The sequence below is a fragment of the Apiospora aurea genome (assembly GCF_038362705.1).
Source record: "Apiospora aurea strain CBS 24483 chromosome Unknown utg000010l_segment0_segment0, whole genome shotgun sequence".
Taxonomy (NCBI): Eukaryota; Fungi; Ascomycota; class Sordariomycetes; order Amphisphaeriales; family Apiosporaceae; genus Apiospora; species Apiospora aurea.
The window spans coordinates 1,959,867-1,977,274 of record NW_027117397.1 but is presented as its reverse complement, the minus strand read 5'-3'; the positions used below and the strand labels follow the sequence as shown (position 1 = coordinate 1,977,274).

Sequence of the window (17,408 nt, the reverse complement as noted above, 5' to 3'; positions counted from 1 at the left end):
TTTCGGTGAGAGTTAGTGGATGATGAGTTCTCTGGTCGTGACGTCTCTGTTTCGTAGATGTGTCGTAATGGATGGCATGGACACTTGCCGAACCCAACGGGAAACGGCAAGCCGGTCTGAACCTTGTCGCCACACCGGTGGGCGGAAGATCTAGGCCGGACAGGATCCATCGTGGCTTGACGGGTGACGGGAGGCTGGCTCTCCCGGTGCTTGCTATTATGGCGGCTGCTTGTGCAGTGCCTCATTCCAGGCACCCGGTTATGTAACTTTATTCACTTGCATCATTGGCCGTCTAGACCACTTATGTAGTAACCGAGACTGATTGTGCGAAGATGTTGGCCGTCACCCACTCACCGGAGCTCCCTCCGAAATAGATATAGGTTTCTGGACACAATGGTCCAGAGACTTATCTTGCATAGATGGAAAATGCGCCCTCAGGCGAGTTTTGGGCTTCGGAAGCTCTAATATACACTGGTGTCTCCTGAGGACCTGTCCTTTACGAGACTATACATGCATAATGAGAGGCGGAGAGAGGTGGTGCGAATTCAGAGCTGAGCCACATATTCCTGGCCTACTGGCACGGATGGGATATTTTGTCCACACAACCCTATCTAGGTGGCCGTAGCCTGTATCAAAGACCGAAAGTAAGAGCGTCATGCCAAGTCTGGCCAACCTGCTTCTTCCCACTTGGCTCAGATCTGGTCTAGAATATGCCCCTTTGCTCTGGAGGAGTGAGGTTTAGTGAAAGGAGATGGCATTCTGGACCAACAGAAGGGAAAAAACCAATAATAAACGTTCAATTCGTCAGGGAAATCAACCAACATTTCAAGGTCTGTCATGCGAACACGATGCATGAAGAACGCCTCTGGACCCGCTCCACGGTTGACACGCATGAACGTGTCATGTACCGACTTGTATTGCCGCCTCCCCAGTCCACCACAACGGCGAGGCGTCCCGCCTCAAACCTTGTTACTCATCGGCCTCACACACACAAAGTCGACATGGCTCGATCTTGACGTGTAATTGACGCGGACCGCCGCCCGGAAGCCAGCCAACCCCACGATGCGTTAGTCGTCAGCGGGCGCCCCTACCGTCGCCTTACCGTCGCGGCCGCATGTCGCCGACGACTGCATCGCCGGCAATCGTGGTCTGGCAGTGCATGAGGCCAGGTTCCCCACCCCAGACTGCGCCCGCCGGACAGGGACCCCCCTACCGTTTAGACCAACTACCCCGTCTATACATACGACTACCATAACGAGGGGTAGCCTTCGTCATTCGCCCGCCGGTCGAGATCGCACACGGAGGGAAATCCAACGGGCTGCGGACCAATGAGTCCATCAGTGGCAGCGCCAGTAGTCTCGATGCTCGGTGTTCGGGAGGCCTAGCCAAGATTTTCCATGCAGAGATTGCCACCCGAACTGCCAGAATACCTGGCCAAGACTTTTAATAAATAGCCAGAAACCGACCATCAAAGTTACATCGCGCGCCCAAGAGAACCAAGCACACCCACTCTCCCAAAGTTAAACCACCAAGTTTGTGCCCAGTTTGTTTCCGCCCCCCTAGACCAGGTACGGTGTCGTATATATTACACCCCATCGACGTGGGCAGTAGGAGAGAGACGCTTCATACTCCACAGAAGGATGACACGCCTCACCCAGCCGACCCGTCTCTCTACAGAATCGTCACTCGAAAGCCAAGTGCGCATCCTCTTCGAATCGCTGCAGGAACAGAGCCAATCCCCGCCCGCCCAAACTCAAACCCAAAAGAGCGGCGACCTCGACGGCAACGTCAACGGCTGCAACCCTGTTGCGAAACACACCAGTGATTGCCTGGCCCGTCTTGTCATCTGGACGTGTATATACTGGGACCTCGTCGTCCTCTTGCTCGTGGCTGTGGGTTCGGTGACATACTCGACCGCCTTCAGCGAAGCCGGAAATAAAGCCACACAGCTCTTTATAACTCGGGTCACCAAGTCCGTCGCATATCAAGCCGTCTACCTGGGAGACTAGTCGGACAAAAAGCAGCAAGCATGGAAGACTCGACGAACCGGACCCCTGGGTCGCGACAGCAGCCTGGATCCCAAGACAGGGCCGGCACGCCCATCCGGAGCTTCCAGAGCTCCAGGCCGTTCCAGTTCCAACCGCAACCATTGAGCCTCAACACGAGCGCTGAGGCCAATTCCTCGTCGCGGCACTCGGCGTCGTCCTCGATCTCATCTACGTCATCAGCGGGCTCGACGTTCTCCTCGCTGCCCACGTCGCCGACGCTGCTGTCGCCCACATCTACCTTACTGTCGCCCGCGTCGTCAATAGACTCATCCGCCGCCACCACCACCCACATCCACAAAGCGCCCGACGGCAGCCTCCTCATGAACCGCGACTACATGAGCCCCGCCAGTCCCGTCGGGGAGGGGTTTCTCGACCCGCGGGCGACGAGGGGGTCGCATGCCGCTGCAGGCGGTGTAAGCCGCCCAGCACCGCGCCTGCATATGAACATGCAGGTCAGTGGCGGGGCCGAGCTAAACATGCACGTCCGCGGCAACGTCGACATGATATTCATCAAGCCCAAAGAACCGCATCGGGGTGCGACGAGATGAGGCGACGAGACGGCATTAGAAAGATCCTTATGAGAAAGAAAAATCAACATTCCAGCACAGGGGCAGAGAAAGGACCTCGGGAGACAAGAAAACGGAAACCGGGTACACACCTGACACATTCAGACTTTGGTCAGCCAATCGGAACACCAAAAACGCCAACGCTCTTTCCGCATGCGGACATATTGGAGCCAGATCTCGGGGCTTTTCATTTTTTTCATTGGATCTTCGCAATCTATTTCGCACCGGTACGCCGCACAAGGGCCGTCCGATGTCGATACATTCGTGCGACGACCAATGCAAATCTCCGAAGAAATGATTCCTCGACTACGCTGTAGCCAATTAGAAACTTGAAACTGGGAAATGGAACGCTGCAAGAAGGAACAAGTTTGGTCGAAAAAAAAAAAAAAAAAAAAAAAAAAGAGGGTGATCAGTGGGAGGCGGTGCAGACTGTCGGGCCTGGCATGCTGCATGCCCACCTGATTTGGGGGTTGTATTGGTGCTACTGTAATTGGGTTTCCCCAGGGCACAAAGCAGCCACACGAGAGCAGACGTGTGTTCGTTTGGCAATATTACCTGGATTAAGATTATTCAACCCAAGTACATCCCGGACCATGACATGGGTAGATTCAGATCAATCAATCGCATTGAAGTCTCAATTGGCAATTGGCACGCAGATACTTGGTGATATGGAACATTAGTGGGATTATGGGCAGGTTTGGCGGGCAAGCGGGACACCCGTACTAGTAGCTCTCTCCATCATGTTAGCGCCCCCCGGCCGGCCCTGCACTTGGGGTATCATTGTGACTGCCCGTCACATTCCCACTGCAGCATCTCTCACTGAGCTCGTGTGCAGACAATGATAGGATGAGAACGTATAGTCGATTCGTTCCCATCGAATGATACTCGTCAGATCCCATATTATCGCATCGATCTTCCGGTGCATTGGTTGGGGGACTTGCGAACGGTCGCATTTTGGAGAATGGCCGTGGAGCGCTTTCCCACTCAATGGACCTCACGTTCACGATCCGCCTCTGGCGGGTTTGAGGGAACTTCAGTAGATTATAGGAGGGAACCGATGCTAATATGTACATGGCAATTGGACCAAGCCTGTGGCTTCGATTACCCATCCTGTTTTGCTACACGCACACTTTTAAGCCATATCGTCGCCCTTCCCGTAGTTGGACCGGTTCTCCACCGTGACCTGCACCGTCTTGGTGATGCCAGCCGGCACCTCGGGCACGAGCCCCTGCAGCATGTACTCCTCCGAATCGTTGTCGAGAACGCCCGTGGAGACATTGTGGCTCGACTTGCCCCCTTTGCAGGTGCACGTGTTGTTGTTGTTGTTGTTGTTGGCGAAGCCGCCCGATCGACCACTGCCGTCCACGCCGTTCGCCAACATCTCGAACCTGCCACTTTCCTCCGCTTTCGCCAGAGTCCGCCGCCGGTGCGCAGCAAAGTTGGAGGACTGAGACCTTCCGTTACCATATCCCGAGTTCTGCCCGTAGTACCGCTGTCGGCTGGATTTGCCGCCCCGGTGCGCCGACGACGACAGGTCGAGGATCTTCTTGAAGAGCGGCTTGAGGCAGGGGATCGAGCCGGCGATCATGGCGACGCTGATCTCGATGGTGGTCCAGATCGTGATGTCGGCGCTGTCGAAGAGCAGGTCGCCGTATTTGCCGTAGTTGGACAGATACATCATCTTGGCGATGGCGGCGGCGGTGGCGCTAAGTGTCAACAACCATAACACACACCGAGTCAGCGTGATGCTTCATCCACCCTCGGGTTTATGGATAAGTAGGAGACAGGGGATAGAGAAAGGGGGGGCGGGGGGCGATTACAAGACACCCAGGGAGAGGATACCGATGATGGCGGACTTGGCTTTCCAGTTCAGTTGGACGTTGATCAACATGGGGACCGGGAGTAGAGCGAATATCAGGTCCGTCGCGGCGGAGAGGATCGAGTTGAAGTCTAGATTATTGCGGTTCGTTGATGAGTCTGTGGCATACCAAGGAGGTGCCTTTTGATCACAAATGCAGAGGCAACGTACATGTGGCAATCTTGAGGTCTCTCGCCGGGATGCACTTGCCGCCCGGCACCGTGTTGTCCCAGTTGAAGCTAAGCGGCCGGCATTGGAAGAAGACCGTCACTGCGACCCCGGTCTTGTAAGCGTATGCCGGCTACCAAACAAACCGCTGTCCCCAGTCCCTGAAGCCACTTACAGAAACCCGCCGTCGACGACAGGATCGTGAACGCGATAATCGCATGAATAAAGACCCGGTAGTTCCTGGTCGGAGCCAGCCGAACCAGGAACACGCCCACGCTCACCTTGGTCAGCGTGAGCGCGACCAGGCACATGGGCTGCGTGGCGAAGTTGAGGTGCAGGCCGATGGCGATGTGCCCGGGCGGCTGGATGTACTGGAAGTGTCGCCCGGCGCCGTAGTGCACCTCGGGCACGATGATCATCATCTCGGCCAAGAGCAGGGCCATGGCCGCCACGACGAAGAAGTCGTCCCAGCCCAGCTGCCGCACCAGGCGCAGCCGCACCCAGAGCCGGAGCAGGACGACGCAGAGGGTCGCGGCGACCAGGGTGCCGGTCACGGCCAGGATCTCGGGGCCCCGGTTGACATCGGGAGGAGGAGGCAGGGACGCCGGGTCCATGTTCGGATAGCAGGTGGTGATCGACAAACGAAAGACGAACTCGCCTGAGAGAAGTCGGTGGGACAGGACAGGGTCGTCGGGTTAGTGCTTAGTAAGTAGCTGAGATGCGATAGGGGCGGCCGGGTTTGTTGGAAATAGAACGGCCACTAGCACAGAACACACAACGACGATCGATTTCCACCCTGTATTCACATTTGAAATCGCCCAAGCTAAACTTTGAAAAAGGGGAGAAAGATAGAAAAGGAATGTTGCGGGGCATATATGTCTAGTGGCCTCATGATGGCCCCTGATCTGGACCTGGGTTGAGTTTCGATGGCCTTGGCTTGTTCGAGTGTCGGTACAATATCGTGATCCAGCCATGTCCCAGCATCAAGGGGGCGTTGTGCAATGATACCGGTACCTGCATGTGACGACCGCGACCGGTTACAGCAGCATTATGCGGCTAACTTGATTTGTCTAGCTATTCGTAGAAGTCTCCCTCAGAGGCAAGGCTTGGAAGGTGTTTTGTTGCCCATGCCACATCCATGGTGGCATTGCCGTCGCTTGCTGTGACCTTGACCTGAAAGGTCCCTGTCCGTCGACTCTCACAAAATCCTACAATGGTAAGTCACGTGAGCTCCCGAACAGCTGGACCTGCCCGATTCATACCTTTGGCAGGCCCTGTCGTGGCGGCTGACCGGTCCCAAGCATGCTCAGGGGGTAAGCTTGCTCTGCTCTGCAGTAGTCAAAGCGAAGTGAAATTGGGGATACTTCCCGTTGTCTGTGCTCTTTACCGTATAATATATTGCAGCTCTTCCCCGTCACCAATTGCTCTTCTAAGAGAGAGACACGGCAGTCATGAGCCGTATTCCAACCTGTTGAGAGGAGATCAACACCGATCGGGAAGGCTCCCCGGGTCCGTTGCGATCCAAAACCCACTCGCCAAGTTTGCCCCTCGGCACCGCGGATACGGCCTTTCTGCCGGAGTCCTTGGCTGCATATCGACTTATATTCGCCCTTCTTGGTTGGCTGCTGCATATGCAGCAATGTGTTGCAGTGTCCTTGCTAATGTCGCTTGAGATGCTCGAGTGAGGCACAGCAGACGGAGACAGCGCGGCGCCCGCCACAATTCCCAGCCCGACAATTTGCACTCAGTACAATACTCGAACAATGCAGACAGTCTTCCACCTTGCTATGATGTGTCTCTTAACTGAATGGATCCGGGGAAGCCTATACATATTAGTCCCGGCGCTTCGAGCACTGCCTTTCTCGCTTCGAATTAGATCGGACATTGAAAGACTCGCAAGTCCTTTCGTCCATTTCCGTGGCCCATGCTCCTCTCGTGGGCTTTGTGATGCATTGCCGCTGCAGAATATTGCGACCTCCCTAATTCGGCTCGCATAGGGGGCCCGACCAGGCCGGATCGAAAAGCCTCGGACGGCCGACCCCGACTCGATCGACGCATTGATGTTGCCGAACAAAGAAAGAGAGGAAGAGGAAAACTCTTACGAGATGCTGTTGCATTGCATTTAATATGCCTGCACAGTGAACCCCTGTCATGTGTTCTGGAACCATGCGGCTATCGCTCGGAAAACGGTTCATCGGGAGACACTGAAAGACATCCGGGCCAATCAGGGCATTTTCTTTGTTTGCTTACCTATATTTTCTTTCCGAAAGTCCGCCCGGCCTGCCGGTTTTAGTTCTTCCTTTGAGCAATGTCTCCGGTGTGGCCCTATTGGGCGACCTGCATCTTGGCGAAACGAGGATTCGTTACCGATGCAATGGTACACTCCGCCACGATTACCACTTTCTGTCGACATTCTCACGATTCTAGAGTGCCAACCCGCTTTGCAATTTGGCATATGATTTCCACGCCGTATTGCCGCAGCCGGGCTTCCACTTGTTCGAGGTCTGCTCGAGGTATAGATAATTGACCTGTGGTTGCAGTCGATTCCTGTCACAACTTTCTCCTGTGATCGGCACCTCCCACACCTGTCTCCCTTTTCTCTCTCCCACCCTCCTCCTGCTTCGGTAGCCAAGTGCTGTTTCTTTGGTATACCAGCACCTAACACGTTCGTTTCCGTCTCACGTCCAGGATTCGCCAACATGCGGGCGTCGCTCATTACTACCTGCCTTGCAGCCACCCTGGCTAATGTGGCCTCGGGCGCCGCCATCTCCAAGCACGAGCTGCTCGACGCCTCCAACGACCACGAGTCGGCCAAGGAGCCCGTCAAGAAGCTGATTGCTGAGATCCAGCAAGGTCTGATCGACGAGCTCAGCAAACGGGGCCCGGATGCTGCTTGCAATCTCGACAAGGTCGTGTACCGCCGCGAGTAGTAAGTATAGACCCTCATTAACCTCGTCAGAGGGTGATATATACGACTGACACAACATGGTATTACAGTGGTGACCTCACAAGGGAGGAGAGACTTGATTACGTCAGGGCCATGCAATGCATGATGGACGCGCCCGCCAAGACACCCGCCTCGGTTTCACCAGGCGCGAAGAACCGCGTATGTTGGCGGCTACCCACATTCCTCTTATCTTTGATATGCATGCCGTATGCTAACTGCTCGACCACGCCAAGTTCGATGATTTTGTGGTTACTCACATCCAACAAACGTTCACGGCGCACTACAGCGGCAACTTCCAGGCCTGGCACCGCTGGTTCATGCACAGCTGGGAAAAGGCTCTGAGAGACGAGTGTGGCTACAAGGGCTACCAACCAGTAAGTAACCCCATACAAGCAAACACGCTTAGTTGGCGATCCTGCGGAAAGCCAGAAACTGATCGGACGAACCAAACAGTACTGGGACTGGTCCAAATATGCCGAGGCGCCCCAGGACTCGCCCATCTTCAACGGCGAGGACGACAGCATGGGAGGCAACGGCGAGTACCTGCCCGACTTCCCCAACTCCGTCATCGTGCTTCCGGAGGGCGTCACGGGGGATGACATTGAGCTCCCCCGTGGCCTCGGTGGCGGCTTAGTCACCAAGGGCCCGTTTGCCAACATGACGGTCAACCTGGGTCCGTACGCCGCCCTGCACGACACCGCTCCCAACCCGCAAGCCGATGGTCTGGGTTACAACCCCAGGCCCCTGAAGCGGGATGTCGGGCCTGCCATGAATATGCGCTATGCGAACGCTTCTACTCTCTGGAGTAAGTTCAATACCTCTTGAGTTTCTAATACATAGTGAGACAATGTCTGACATGGCCTGTAGATCTCCTACACAAGCCCAATATCAAGGAGTACCGCTTATTGCTCGAGGGTCCGTTCAACACGGGCGAGATCGGCCCTCACGGCGGTGGTCACTACACCATCAAGTAAGTCTCTCCCGTTACGTAGATCCTTAGTATCTTCGACCTCTCCTGACATAGCCTCTGTAGCGGCGACCCCGGTGGTGATTTCGTAAGTTGGACACCTGCCCCCCGCATCCTAAGCGCAACCATGAGGAAATATACCAACATGATCGTCGTAGTGGACTGCGCCCGCCGAGCCGGCATTCTATTTGCACCATGGAATGATGGACCGTATGTGGTCGTTATGGTAAGTGTAAAAGCAGGCACCGAGACCGCCGCAAGCAAGACTGATAATCTGTCCTGCAGGCAAGCAATCGATCCGGAAACCCGCCACGTCGACCTGGATGCCGGTGCGTACGGCCACAGAACGGTAAGTCACACAGACCAACTAAGTCCCCTTTAACAGGTTCCAGTGTTTCTATTCGTCCATCCGTGAAACGAACTTGATCTCATACTCTTGGATGTGCGACTGGCTGACAGGAAACCGCAGTGGAATAATGAGCCACCGTCTCCCTTGACGTCCCTAGATGACACCATTGATATGGGCTACGTTGGCGAAGGCTCCGTCATTCGCGAACAGATGAGCACAATAGACGGCCCTCATTGCTATCTGTACAAATAGGGTTTGTAACCGCGGAGTACATCAATCTTTGGCAGTCTAGGATACGTACATAACTCTGAAGGATAGGTTCAATAAATTGGTAGTTATGGGTATGATGGTCCATCTGTATATACAGTAATGAAAGACAACACTACGACATGGATGAGAAAGTTACACTTCCAAAGGGTCAAAGAGCAGAACCAAGCACTGTACAGATGTACTCCTTGACTGAGCAAAGTATGTATCAGGTGGATTCGCTTCCAGCAACAGCCAAATGGGGGTTGACCTGGGTAAACGATACCAAACCAAACAGTGTTCGACCGCATTCCGCCAAGGCCACTCCACGATATAAGAACCTCCTTGCCCCCGGAAGACGCATATTTTGAACAGTATAGTACGCTCCGGTTTAAGGTACTTACAGCAAGGGCAAACAAACTTGCTGATTGTGAGCTTATGGCCCCTGCAGTGGACAACCATGGCCATGAACCGAATTGGCAAGAGGTCCATATCTACCATGTACTTGATATCCTGAGTATACACGAATATATAGGCATGAAAGCATGACTTCCCAATGAATAGTTGCGTGGACCCGCTATCGCCATCACACTAGTTGAGACTTCAAGTCTGTTTGCTATAGCATGCACGCATTTACCCGGAAGGGTCTCCTCGTCAACCCGGAACGCATAATGACAGAATCTCGCCGTTTTAAAACTGAACAAACATGGAGATGTAGCCATCGTCAGTCTTCCCCTCCAACCTGACCTTATGATTTGTGCGATGCAGATGGCAAGCGGCAAAAGGACCGATCTTGTCAAGACTCACCAAAAGGAAAACTCCATGCTGTGCCCACTACTGGAATCGAACCAGTGATCTCATCATTACCAGAGAGCCGTGAAATTGTAAGACACGGGGTATACGGGGTATACTACTAGTGATGCGCTTTACCACTAAGCCAAGCGGGCTTTGAACTGCTGAATGGGGGTATTGTGACAGTTTTTCTCTCATGGAGTTCTATAATCCACAAATCAAATATGGAGCTCAGCGAACTCCATTTATCAACTGGGCTCGAAACCTAATCAGAAACCTATTACTAGTGATGGGCTTTACCACTAAGCCAAGCGGGCGATGTTTTGCCGTTATTACTGCGATGGGCGACGAACGGCTTATTGCAATCCAAGACACCATAGCTTACCCGACTCTGCGTGAGATTGAACTCGATGATGAATTTGGGAGGTTCGTGAATTGCTTGATAAAACTTGCAGAGGTTAAGGGGTGCACAACAGCAACATAGTTACACCCCTGACGCTCCCCGGAATTACGGATGTAACGCATCGCCTCTGACTTGTCTCTATATGGCTTGCAATCCGAGATATTCACTGAACTATCGATGACATCTGACTCGAATGAATAGCTGCAAGCACTGCCGCTTTCTACCGGGTCTATCGCCGATGGAGGACCATCCGCTGCCGATCTCGATCGTGAGGCAAGTCAGCTTGGACTCCCAAGTCCCATTAGCGTATGTACAACACGCGCCTGTTTCTGGGTTGGGTGAATTGAAGGCGAAGAGTATGTTCATTTGGACGGAACCGAGGTTGGCCGAAGAAGACGGCAGAGAAGAAGAACACGAAACTCCGTACCAAAAGTTGGAGTTGTATGGGTGCATCTCCAGATAAACCCGCACGTGGCCGTCAACAGACCGGGATATGTTTTTCGTCTCTCTCTTGTCCATCGGAGCCGGGAGCTGGCTGTCGAACTATCGAAACCCACCACCGGCCACACCCCAGGCAGCTCCGCAGCGACGGGTCGTGTTAGTGATTCGCCCGTCTGCTTCTGAGAAGGAAAGCCTCTCGTAAGTTGCAACGAGAACGAAAGAAATGGAACAGGGACCTTGCAAGGTTCCAAGCACAACGATGAATGGTTTCGGCTCTGCCGGGAAAGAAGGTGTCAAGCACGCACGCACACTGAAGATCGACGATGAAAACAAGTGCTGCTTGTAATGTAATAAACGGCCAGCTCCGGGGAGTCTAGATCAACTACATAGATCATGGCTTGTGGTGCGAGGTCCGATAGGCGAGTGTCTATTTGTTGGCACTTGCATTCTTGAACAAGGAAGCCCGGGGCAGAAAAGCAACGAATCTATCCCTGCACTGAAAGACAGGTGGGCAGTTGAAGTGAGCGGTAGAAAAATGGATATTGGGGATTCCTAACACCACGGCTACCGGCATAATGTGGGATAACCCGGTCGGCCGATTGTCTATCTTTCTTTTTTTTCCCCCTTTTTCTCCGAGGAGCCAGTTCCACGAGAGGGAATTTCCGTGATGGGGCAATAGAAGAAGAAGAAGAAGAAGAAGAAGAAGCGAAGAAGAAACAAGGAAGCTGGGGTGTGCTGGAACGTGCCGGATCGTGATTGGGAGAGAAGAGATAGCGGTTCCCTGCTTGAATCCCCGATGCTTGACTTGAGGGATGCATGCACGTTTGCTTACGGGCACAAGCTTACAGGAGAAAACCGTTGCTGGCAGTTGTTAGTGTGGCCCGGCAGTATGTACATATGGGACTTTGCAAATTGCTCCTGGATGGTGCATACATAATAGTATGCATGTCTAGCCTCGGGGGGAAATGACCCCTTGTTCAATGCAACTTAGGTGTGCCTGGCTGGCTAGCCTCTCTACCACAAAAGTACGGTATGCAGTCCTCGACTCGAGAATCGACCGTAGAGGCATGGCTGTTTCTTTGCGGCTAACACGTTCAGCACGTTGTTAATTCTTCGTGGTTTCTTCGTCTTCTGTGGTAGTCCATTATGGGGGCTAGTAACTCAAACCGACAACGGTGAGCCGGCTGTTCTCTGAACCAGTGAAACCAGCAGTGATTTGAACCAGGAACTGCCGACGGACGGTTCCACTGCCGGCCTCCCGAGCGCGTTGAGCGCCCAGAGCTTTGAGTGTTAAAAAAAGGAGAACTCGCAAAATGTCAGATTTTGCAAGATACGGACATGGTTCTGGGTTTGAGGGGGCAGCGGACAGGCAGTGGGGTCGCAACAGCTGGCCGGCGGTTTGGCCGCTTGGAGACTGGGTTGGCTGGTTCCCTGCAGGGGAAAAAGGTCCGCTAGATTGAGGGACATGGGAAAGTCAGGCCAGGCACTGGGAAAAATGGCCGTTGCTTTTGCTGGGCCTTTCGTTGTTCGGCAGATCGATCAGCACTGAAAAAGCAGATCCGCCCTGCCAATCGCTACTGGATTGGGACAGTCGCATTTTCCGCCGCGGTTTTGTGGGCGCGCGCAAACCCACTGCACTGGGCTGAGGCTAGTAAGGTTAGTACTCGATGATTGGCGACTACCAAGGGGCCACAATCGTTCGTTGGTGGAATCACAGTCCGACAAAATCAATCAATCAGTCTGGCGCGCTCGCTCGCTCGCGACGGAAAAGTACTGGAGGGATGAATGAGCTGCGGAGAGAGTTTAGAGAAAAGTTGAGATGACTTCATCCCGTCCGAACCTGACGACAGGTTTTTGATTCCTGCAAGCCAACCGTGCCGTCACGCGTTTCATGAGAATTACAGTACGGTGACAGAAAGATTAGCCCCCCTCCACTGTTGCCCGAAAAGTTAAAGGTTAGCCAGAGAATCTATACCTACTTAAGCGCAAGTTTTGATTTTATCGACGATAAACTGGCTTAGAATATACGACAACTTAGAATATACGATAAGAGGCATAGTAATCTTTTAACTTTCGGAAAACAGTGGAGGGGGGGCTAATCTTTCTGTCACCGTACTGTAATGCCATCCGATCCGAGACTGGATGACAGGAAGGCGGACGAAAGGCGATGACGTACAAGGTAGAGTTGCATTCCCAACTCTACCTACTGACAGCTAAGCGATGGAACTCTCCGGCCCCGACAGACACGCGTCGAAAAGAAACAAAAAACAAAAGAACAGGACATGAATCGAGCGAATGCAGATCAAGCGAGGCAAGGTCGCAGTGTGATGTGACGAGTTAATTAAGTGATGTATTTATTATATTGGTAATAAAATTATGTAGTACCATCACTACTACTTCTGGTTGGACTTTTCCTCTGTCTCGGAGCTGACGGTGCTCGTGCCGCCCGCCTCGGCCTCGGACACGATCTTGGTCTTGACGATGCGGCCAATGGTGTCCATCCAGATGGCGGCGTAAATGTCGAGACCCGGGTAGGGCGCGTAGTGGTAGCCCATCTCGTACTCGGTCTTGCCGTCGATGGTGATGGTGCGATTGTGGCCCGTGAAGGTCATGTCCTTGCTGTAGAAGCCGACGTTGTCGCGGCGGAGCTCGCGCCCGTCGTTGTCGATGTAGCTGTCGTAGATGGTGCCGTTCTGGCCCAGGATCCGGTTCGCGTGCGTGTTGCCCGAGTAGTCGTTGGTCGAGTACAGGATCCCGTGCTGCATGTTGTAGTCGAGCGCGCTGAGGCCGCGCTTGGCGTTGCCCGAGGCCGAGGCGCTGGGCGCCGCCGACGACGAGGTGCCCGAGCCGGAACCGCCACCGCCACCGCCACCGCTGCTACCGCCACCGCCACCGCCGTTGCCCAGGGTATCGGTGACGTTGCCAACGATGTTGCCGACGCCCTTGCCGAGCGTGGCGACGATGGGGTTCAGGTCGATGGAGTTGAGCACGTCGTCCACCATGGAGACGACGTTCTCGAGGCGCGCCTCGAGGTAGACCTTGGCGCTGACGTTCTGGATCGTGAGCTTGACCCGGTCGATGGACAGGTCGACGCCGGCGGTGAAGTGCAGCAGACTCAGGACCTTGGCGTCCAGGTTGACCTTGGCGGTGAGGTTGTCGACCTCGATGTCGATCTCGCCGACCGAGACGGAGGCGTTCAGCCTGACGTCCGGCTCCTCGGGCAGCGTGACGCCGCCCTTGGTGTTGTCCGTCTCGTAGATGGCCGAGTCAGGATCGCCGCGCTTGTTGAGGTCGTAGCCGATGTACCCATCGTCGGCGGCCAGGATGAGGGTAACGAGAGACAGGAGGAAGATGAGGGCCAGCGGCCTTAAGGAGAGTGAATGCATCTTGGATGAGAGCAGTTGACAGGAACTTGACTTGACAAACTGACTGACTGACTGACTGACTGACTTGACGCTGGACCTGGAGTTCGACGTGCAGATACCAACGAGCAACAATCGTCGGTCGTGGGATGGAGGGGGGAGGAGGGGGAGGCCAGTACCTTAAAGGGCGGCAGAGACGTTGCGTCAGTCCGGCGGCCGTTGGGCGATCGAGAGTGGGCTGGAGGCTGACCGGGGGTGCAGAGTGCTTCGTCGACCCGGCCTTCATGCCATCCAATTTCCAACGCCCCCTCCCCGGAATGCCTATCTGGCGTGGCCAGCTTTTCCCAGTTTCCAAGGCATTGTAATTGCAATGCGCCGAGCCTGGGGGTTTCGCTTGCAGCGCTCGAATGAGACGAGAGCGTTGGCCAAGACACTCATAACGAGGTATGCTTATATGGCACTGAAACAATAGCGCAGGCCCTAAAGGGGCCGTCGGCTGGAACGGCTGGACGTGGGTTGGGCCTAATCCGGTCCTCTCCCCGCTGCAAAACAGGGCCTCAACGCTGCCGACTGGCTGCAGCCGCATTAGCCTGTGCCTCGAGAGGGGGACATGGGCACAGAGACGCAGAAAAGACAACGGCACATCCACGACACCGCCAGGCGAGCGTGCATTGTGCAATTTCCCCAAACTTGGAATTCCCGTTTCCATCGTCGTATCACTTGTTTGCATTAGAAGCCCCCTCTCTACGGAGTAGGTGCCCTCCGCCCTGCGCATCGGCTTCCGAGAAGAAGCGTCGGTTGCGATGACGGCAGCTGAGCATGGATGCCCCCTCTAGCCTTATGCGGGACGAAATGACGGGGAGCAGCAACAGGTACCTGCCCAATTTCCTGACCGGGGGGTTTTTGGGCTGGCCGTGGTGTGGTTTGGGCCATGGAAATCTTGCGATCTCTCTCGCTCTCCGATCTCTCTTATATTGATGAGTTCCCCGGCTGCCCTCCAAGGCGACTAAAGTGCCTTACTGCTGTGCGTGCGTGTTGCTTTCACTGTGTGCTGCCTGTCACTCTTTTCACCCACACACAACCACCACCCACTTTTAGGTAGTCAACCACCACCACCATGCAGTCTCGCGCGCTTCTCTCCTTCCTCTGGAGCTTCCTGCTGCTCGCCTTCGTGGCGGCGCAGACCGCGTCGACCACCGACGCCAGCCCAGCTCCCACCACCGCCACCTCGCCCGCGCCCACCACTTCGGCCGGCGGCTCGCAGGCGTCGCCCTCCTCAGGGGCCTCGTCCACCGGTACCACCGCCACCACCAAGACGGGCGGCGGCGGCGGAGGCAGCGGCGGCAGCCAGCCCAGCGGCACTCCCTCCAAGTACGGTGATGCGGGCCCGCCCGACGTGCTGCTCGAGGTGCCGGAGCTGCACGTCGGCCGCATCGAGCTCGTCGTCGACAACCTGCAGGCAGAGATCAACCTGGGCGCCCAGGTCGCGTCGCTCGTCGAGATCAACGCGGGCGTGCAGGTCGGCATCAAGAAGGTCAACATCACCATCGCCGACGTCGACGCCAACCTCGAGCTCGTCATCCGCCTCGGCAACCTCGTCGACATCGTCAACCGCACGCTCGCCTCGCTGGACCTCAACCCGCTCCTCATCAACGTCCTGGACACGGCCGTCGACCTGGTCGACTCGGTCGTGGGCGCCGTCGACGGCCTGCTGGGCTCCATCGTCAACGGCGACTCCAAGATCAACTTCCTCATCGACAACCTCGGCAACATCGTGCAGGAGGTGGCCGGCGACGCCGGCAAGCTCGTCAGCAGCATCATCGGCAACTACGACCAGAACATGACGTACACGGGCGCCCAGAAGGTGCTCGACGGCGGCCTCATCCAGAAGACGTACAAGTACGACCCCCTGAGCGCGCTCGTCAACGTCGTCACCAACGCCGCCGGCCAGGTCGTGCAAGCCGTCGTCGTGGGCAAGGACAACAACGGCGGCACCACCTCGTCCACCGTCTCGTCGCAGCCCACCAGCACGCCCGCCGCCAGGAGACGCTAGGAAGATGGCTGCCAGATGCGCACGGCGTTTCCGTCTGGACACATTTTAGGGATATAATGTCGCATACATTTATTAATCAAAGAAATTAATTCATCTGACACCATTGCGAAGACATGCCAATTGACCGCCATCCATCGCATGTCGTTGAATTTCGGTTTGCTTCGCCCGCTTGAACTTCCCCCACTGCAGCAGCGACACTGCGACACTGCGGGCGCTCCCGTCCTGCCAGTTCGTGAGAAAACTTGGTTTTTGGTGTCGTGAGTTCGTCCAAAACTTGGTTTTGTCGTAGCCGTTGAACCATGCGATGCCTTAGTGCTGCCATTATGACTAGCACTCCCGCAAACCTTCCTATGCAAAACACCCGCTAATCGTTCCAAGGCGGCGCGGTCGCAAAACGAAACACTTTGGAGGGGAAAAGCTTTTTTTTTCCCGCTGAATGCGACACCTCGTCGGCGCTAGCACGTCGGCGCTAGCAATGTGCATTTCATCGCACGCAGGTGTCGCGAAAATCTCCAGCTGCGGGTGTGCTAGCGGCGATAATATTGCGGTTCATCACAACCGCTTCACTCCCCCTCGAATGAGCTTACTCAACCCCTGGTTGATTGAATATTAAACCTGGCTCTTGGATTGAGAGGTGTTCAAGCTTATTGCCGCTCCGCGACCTTACTCTCGCACTTACGTGAGCACCGAAGGAAGCTTCGCCAGCAGTACTCATACGACCACTCGTTTTGTTCTGCAGTATCGGGTCACATTCGGGACATGAAAGCTCTTGGTCTCCTATTGGAACTCGCCGTGGTAGTTGTCGGGCGAGCACGTGCGACATGACTGGCGACACAACTTGCAGGCCCTAACGACGCGCATGCAGTGACCTACGGCGTCGTCCCCGAATCCAATCACCGAGTCGGTGCACCATCGCCGCTGCTGAGGATTGGCCCGCACCAGGTGGAAGACGCCGCACAGCAAGTGTCGCGCCGCGTGCCAGTTGCCGCGGGCCTCGTCGTACTTGTGCGTTTCAGTGCGCGTCTATCAGCCTGCAAAGGCTGCGGTGCATAGGCCCCTAATACGTCCGGGGCAGTGCACCACGATTCTGAATCATATGAAGGCTATCCCGAGTTGCTCTCGAGAACACCTTGCGCAGCCGGCTCTCGCTTGCCCGCGATGCGTGCAGGTGAAAGAGGATGCTGGCTCACTTTCGGCCCTTCAGCACT

At 55.2% G+C, this 17,408-nt stretch overlaps 6 protein-coding genes across 6 annotated transcripts; 4 read left to right on the top strand and 2 right to left on the bottom strand.

Moving 5' to 3' along the window:
• Positions 1 to 1,640: 1,640 nt before the first annotated feature.
• Positions 1,641 to 2,009, top strand: PG986_014653 (uncharacterized protein; the record flags this gene model as incomplete). Its single annotated transcript, XM_066850875.1, has 1 exon — positions 1,641 to 2,009. One exon carries the CDS (start codon positions 1,641 to 1,643, stop codon positions 2,007 to 2,009), a length of 369 nt encoding a protein of 122 aa, XP_066693113.1.
• A 20-nt stretch (positions 2,010 to 2,029) lies between these two features.
• Positions 2,030 to 2,596, top strand: PG986_014652 (uncharacterized protein; the record flags this gene model as incomplete). The annotated part of the gene is made up of 1 exon (XM_066850874.1): positions 2,030 to 2,596. One exon carries the CDS (start codon positions 2,030 to 2,032, stop codon positions 2,594 to 2,596), a length of 567 nt encoding a protein of 188 aa, XP_066693112.1.
• A 1,150-nt stretch (positions 2,597 to 3,746) lies between these two features.
• PG986_014651 (uncharacterized protein) lies at positions 3,747 to 5,254 on the bottom strand (the record flags this gene model as incomplete). The annotated part of the gene is made up of 4 exons (XM_066850873.1): positions 3,747 to 4,320; positions 4,435 to 4,591; positions 4,644 to 4,742; positions 4,816 to 5,254. The coding sequence occupies 4 exons, from the start codon at positions 5,252 to 5,254 to the stop codon at positions 3,747 to 3,749; spliced, it is 1,269 nt and encodes a 422-aa protein (XP_066693111.1).
• A 2,085-nt stretch (positions 5,255 to 7,339) lies between these two features.
• Positions 7,340 to 9,155, top strand: PG986_014650 (uncharacterized protein; the record flags this gene model as incomplete). Its single annotated transcript, XM_066850872.1, has 9 exons — positions 7,340 to 7,569; positions 7,638 to 7,746; positions 7,821 to 7,961; positions 8,017 to 8,392; positions 8,455 to 8,557; positions 8,612 to 8,642; positions 8,713 to 8,780; positions 8,840 to 8,903; positions 9,024 to 9,155. 9 exons carry the CDS (start codon positions 7,340 to 7,342, stop codon positions 9,153 to 9,155), a joined length of 1,254 nt encoding a protein of 417 aa, XP_066693110.1.
• Positions 9,156 to 13,178: 4,023 nt separating this feature from the next.
• On the bottom strand, positions 13,179 to 14,171 carry PG986_014649 (uncharacterized protein; the record flags this gene model as incomplete). The annotated part of the gene is made up of 1 exon (XM_066850871.1): positions 13,179 to 14,171. One exon carries the CDS (start codon positions 14,169 to 14,171, stop codon positions 13,179 to 13,181), a length of 993 nt encoding a protein of 330 aa, XP_066693109.1.
• Positions 14,172 to 15,264: 1,093 nt separating this feature from the next.
• Positions 15,265 to 16,200, top strand: PG986_014648 (uncharacterized protein; the record flags this gene model as incomplete). Its single annotated transcript, XM_066850870.1, has 1 exon — positions 15,265 to 16,200. One exon carries the CDS (start codon positions 15,265 to 15,267, stop codon positions 16,198 to 16,200), a length of 936 nt encoding a protein of 311 aa, XP_066693108.1.
• Positions 16,201 to 17,408: the final 1,208 nt, after the last annotated feature.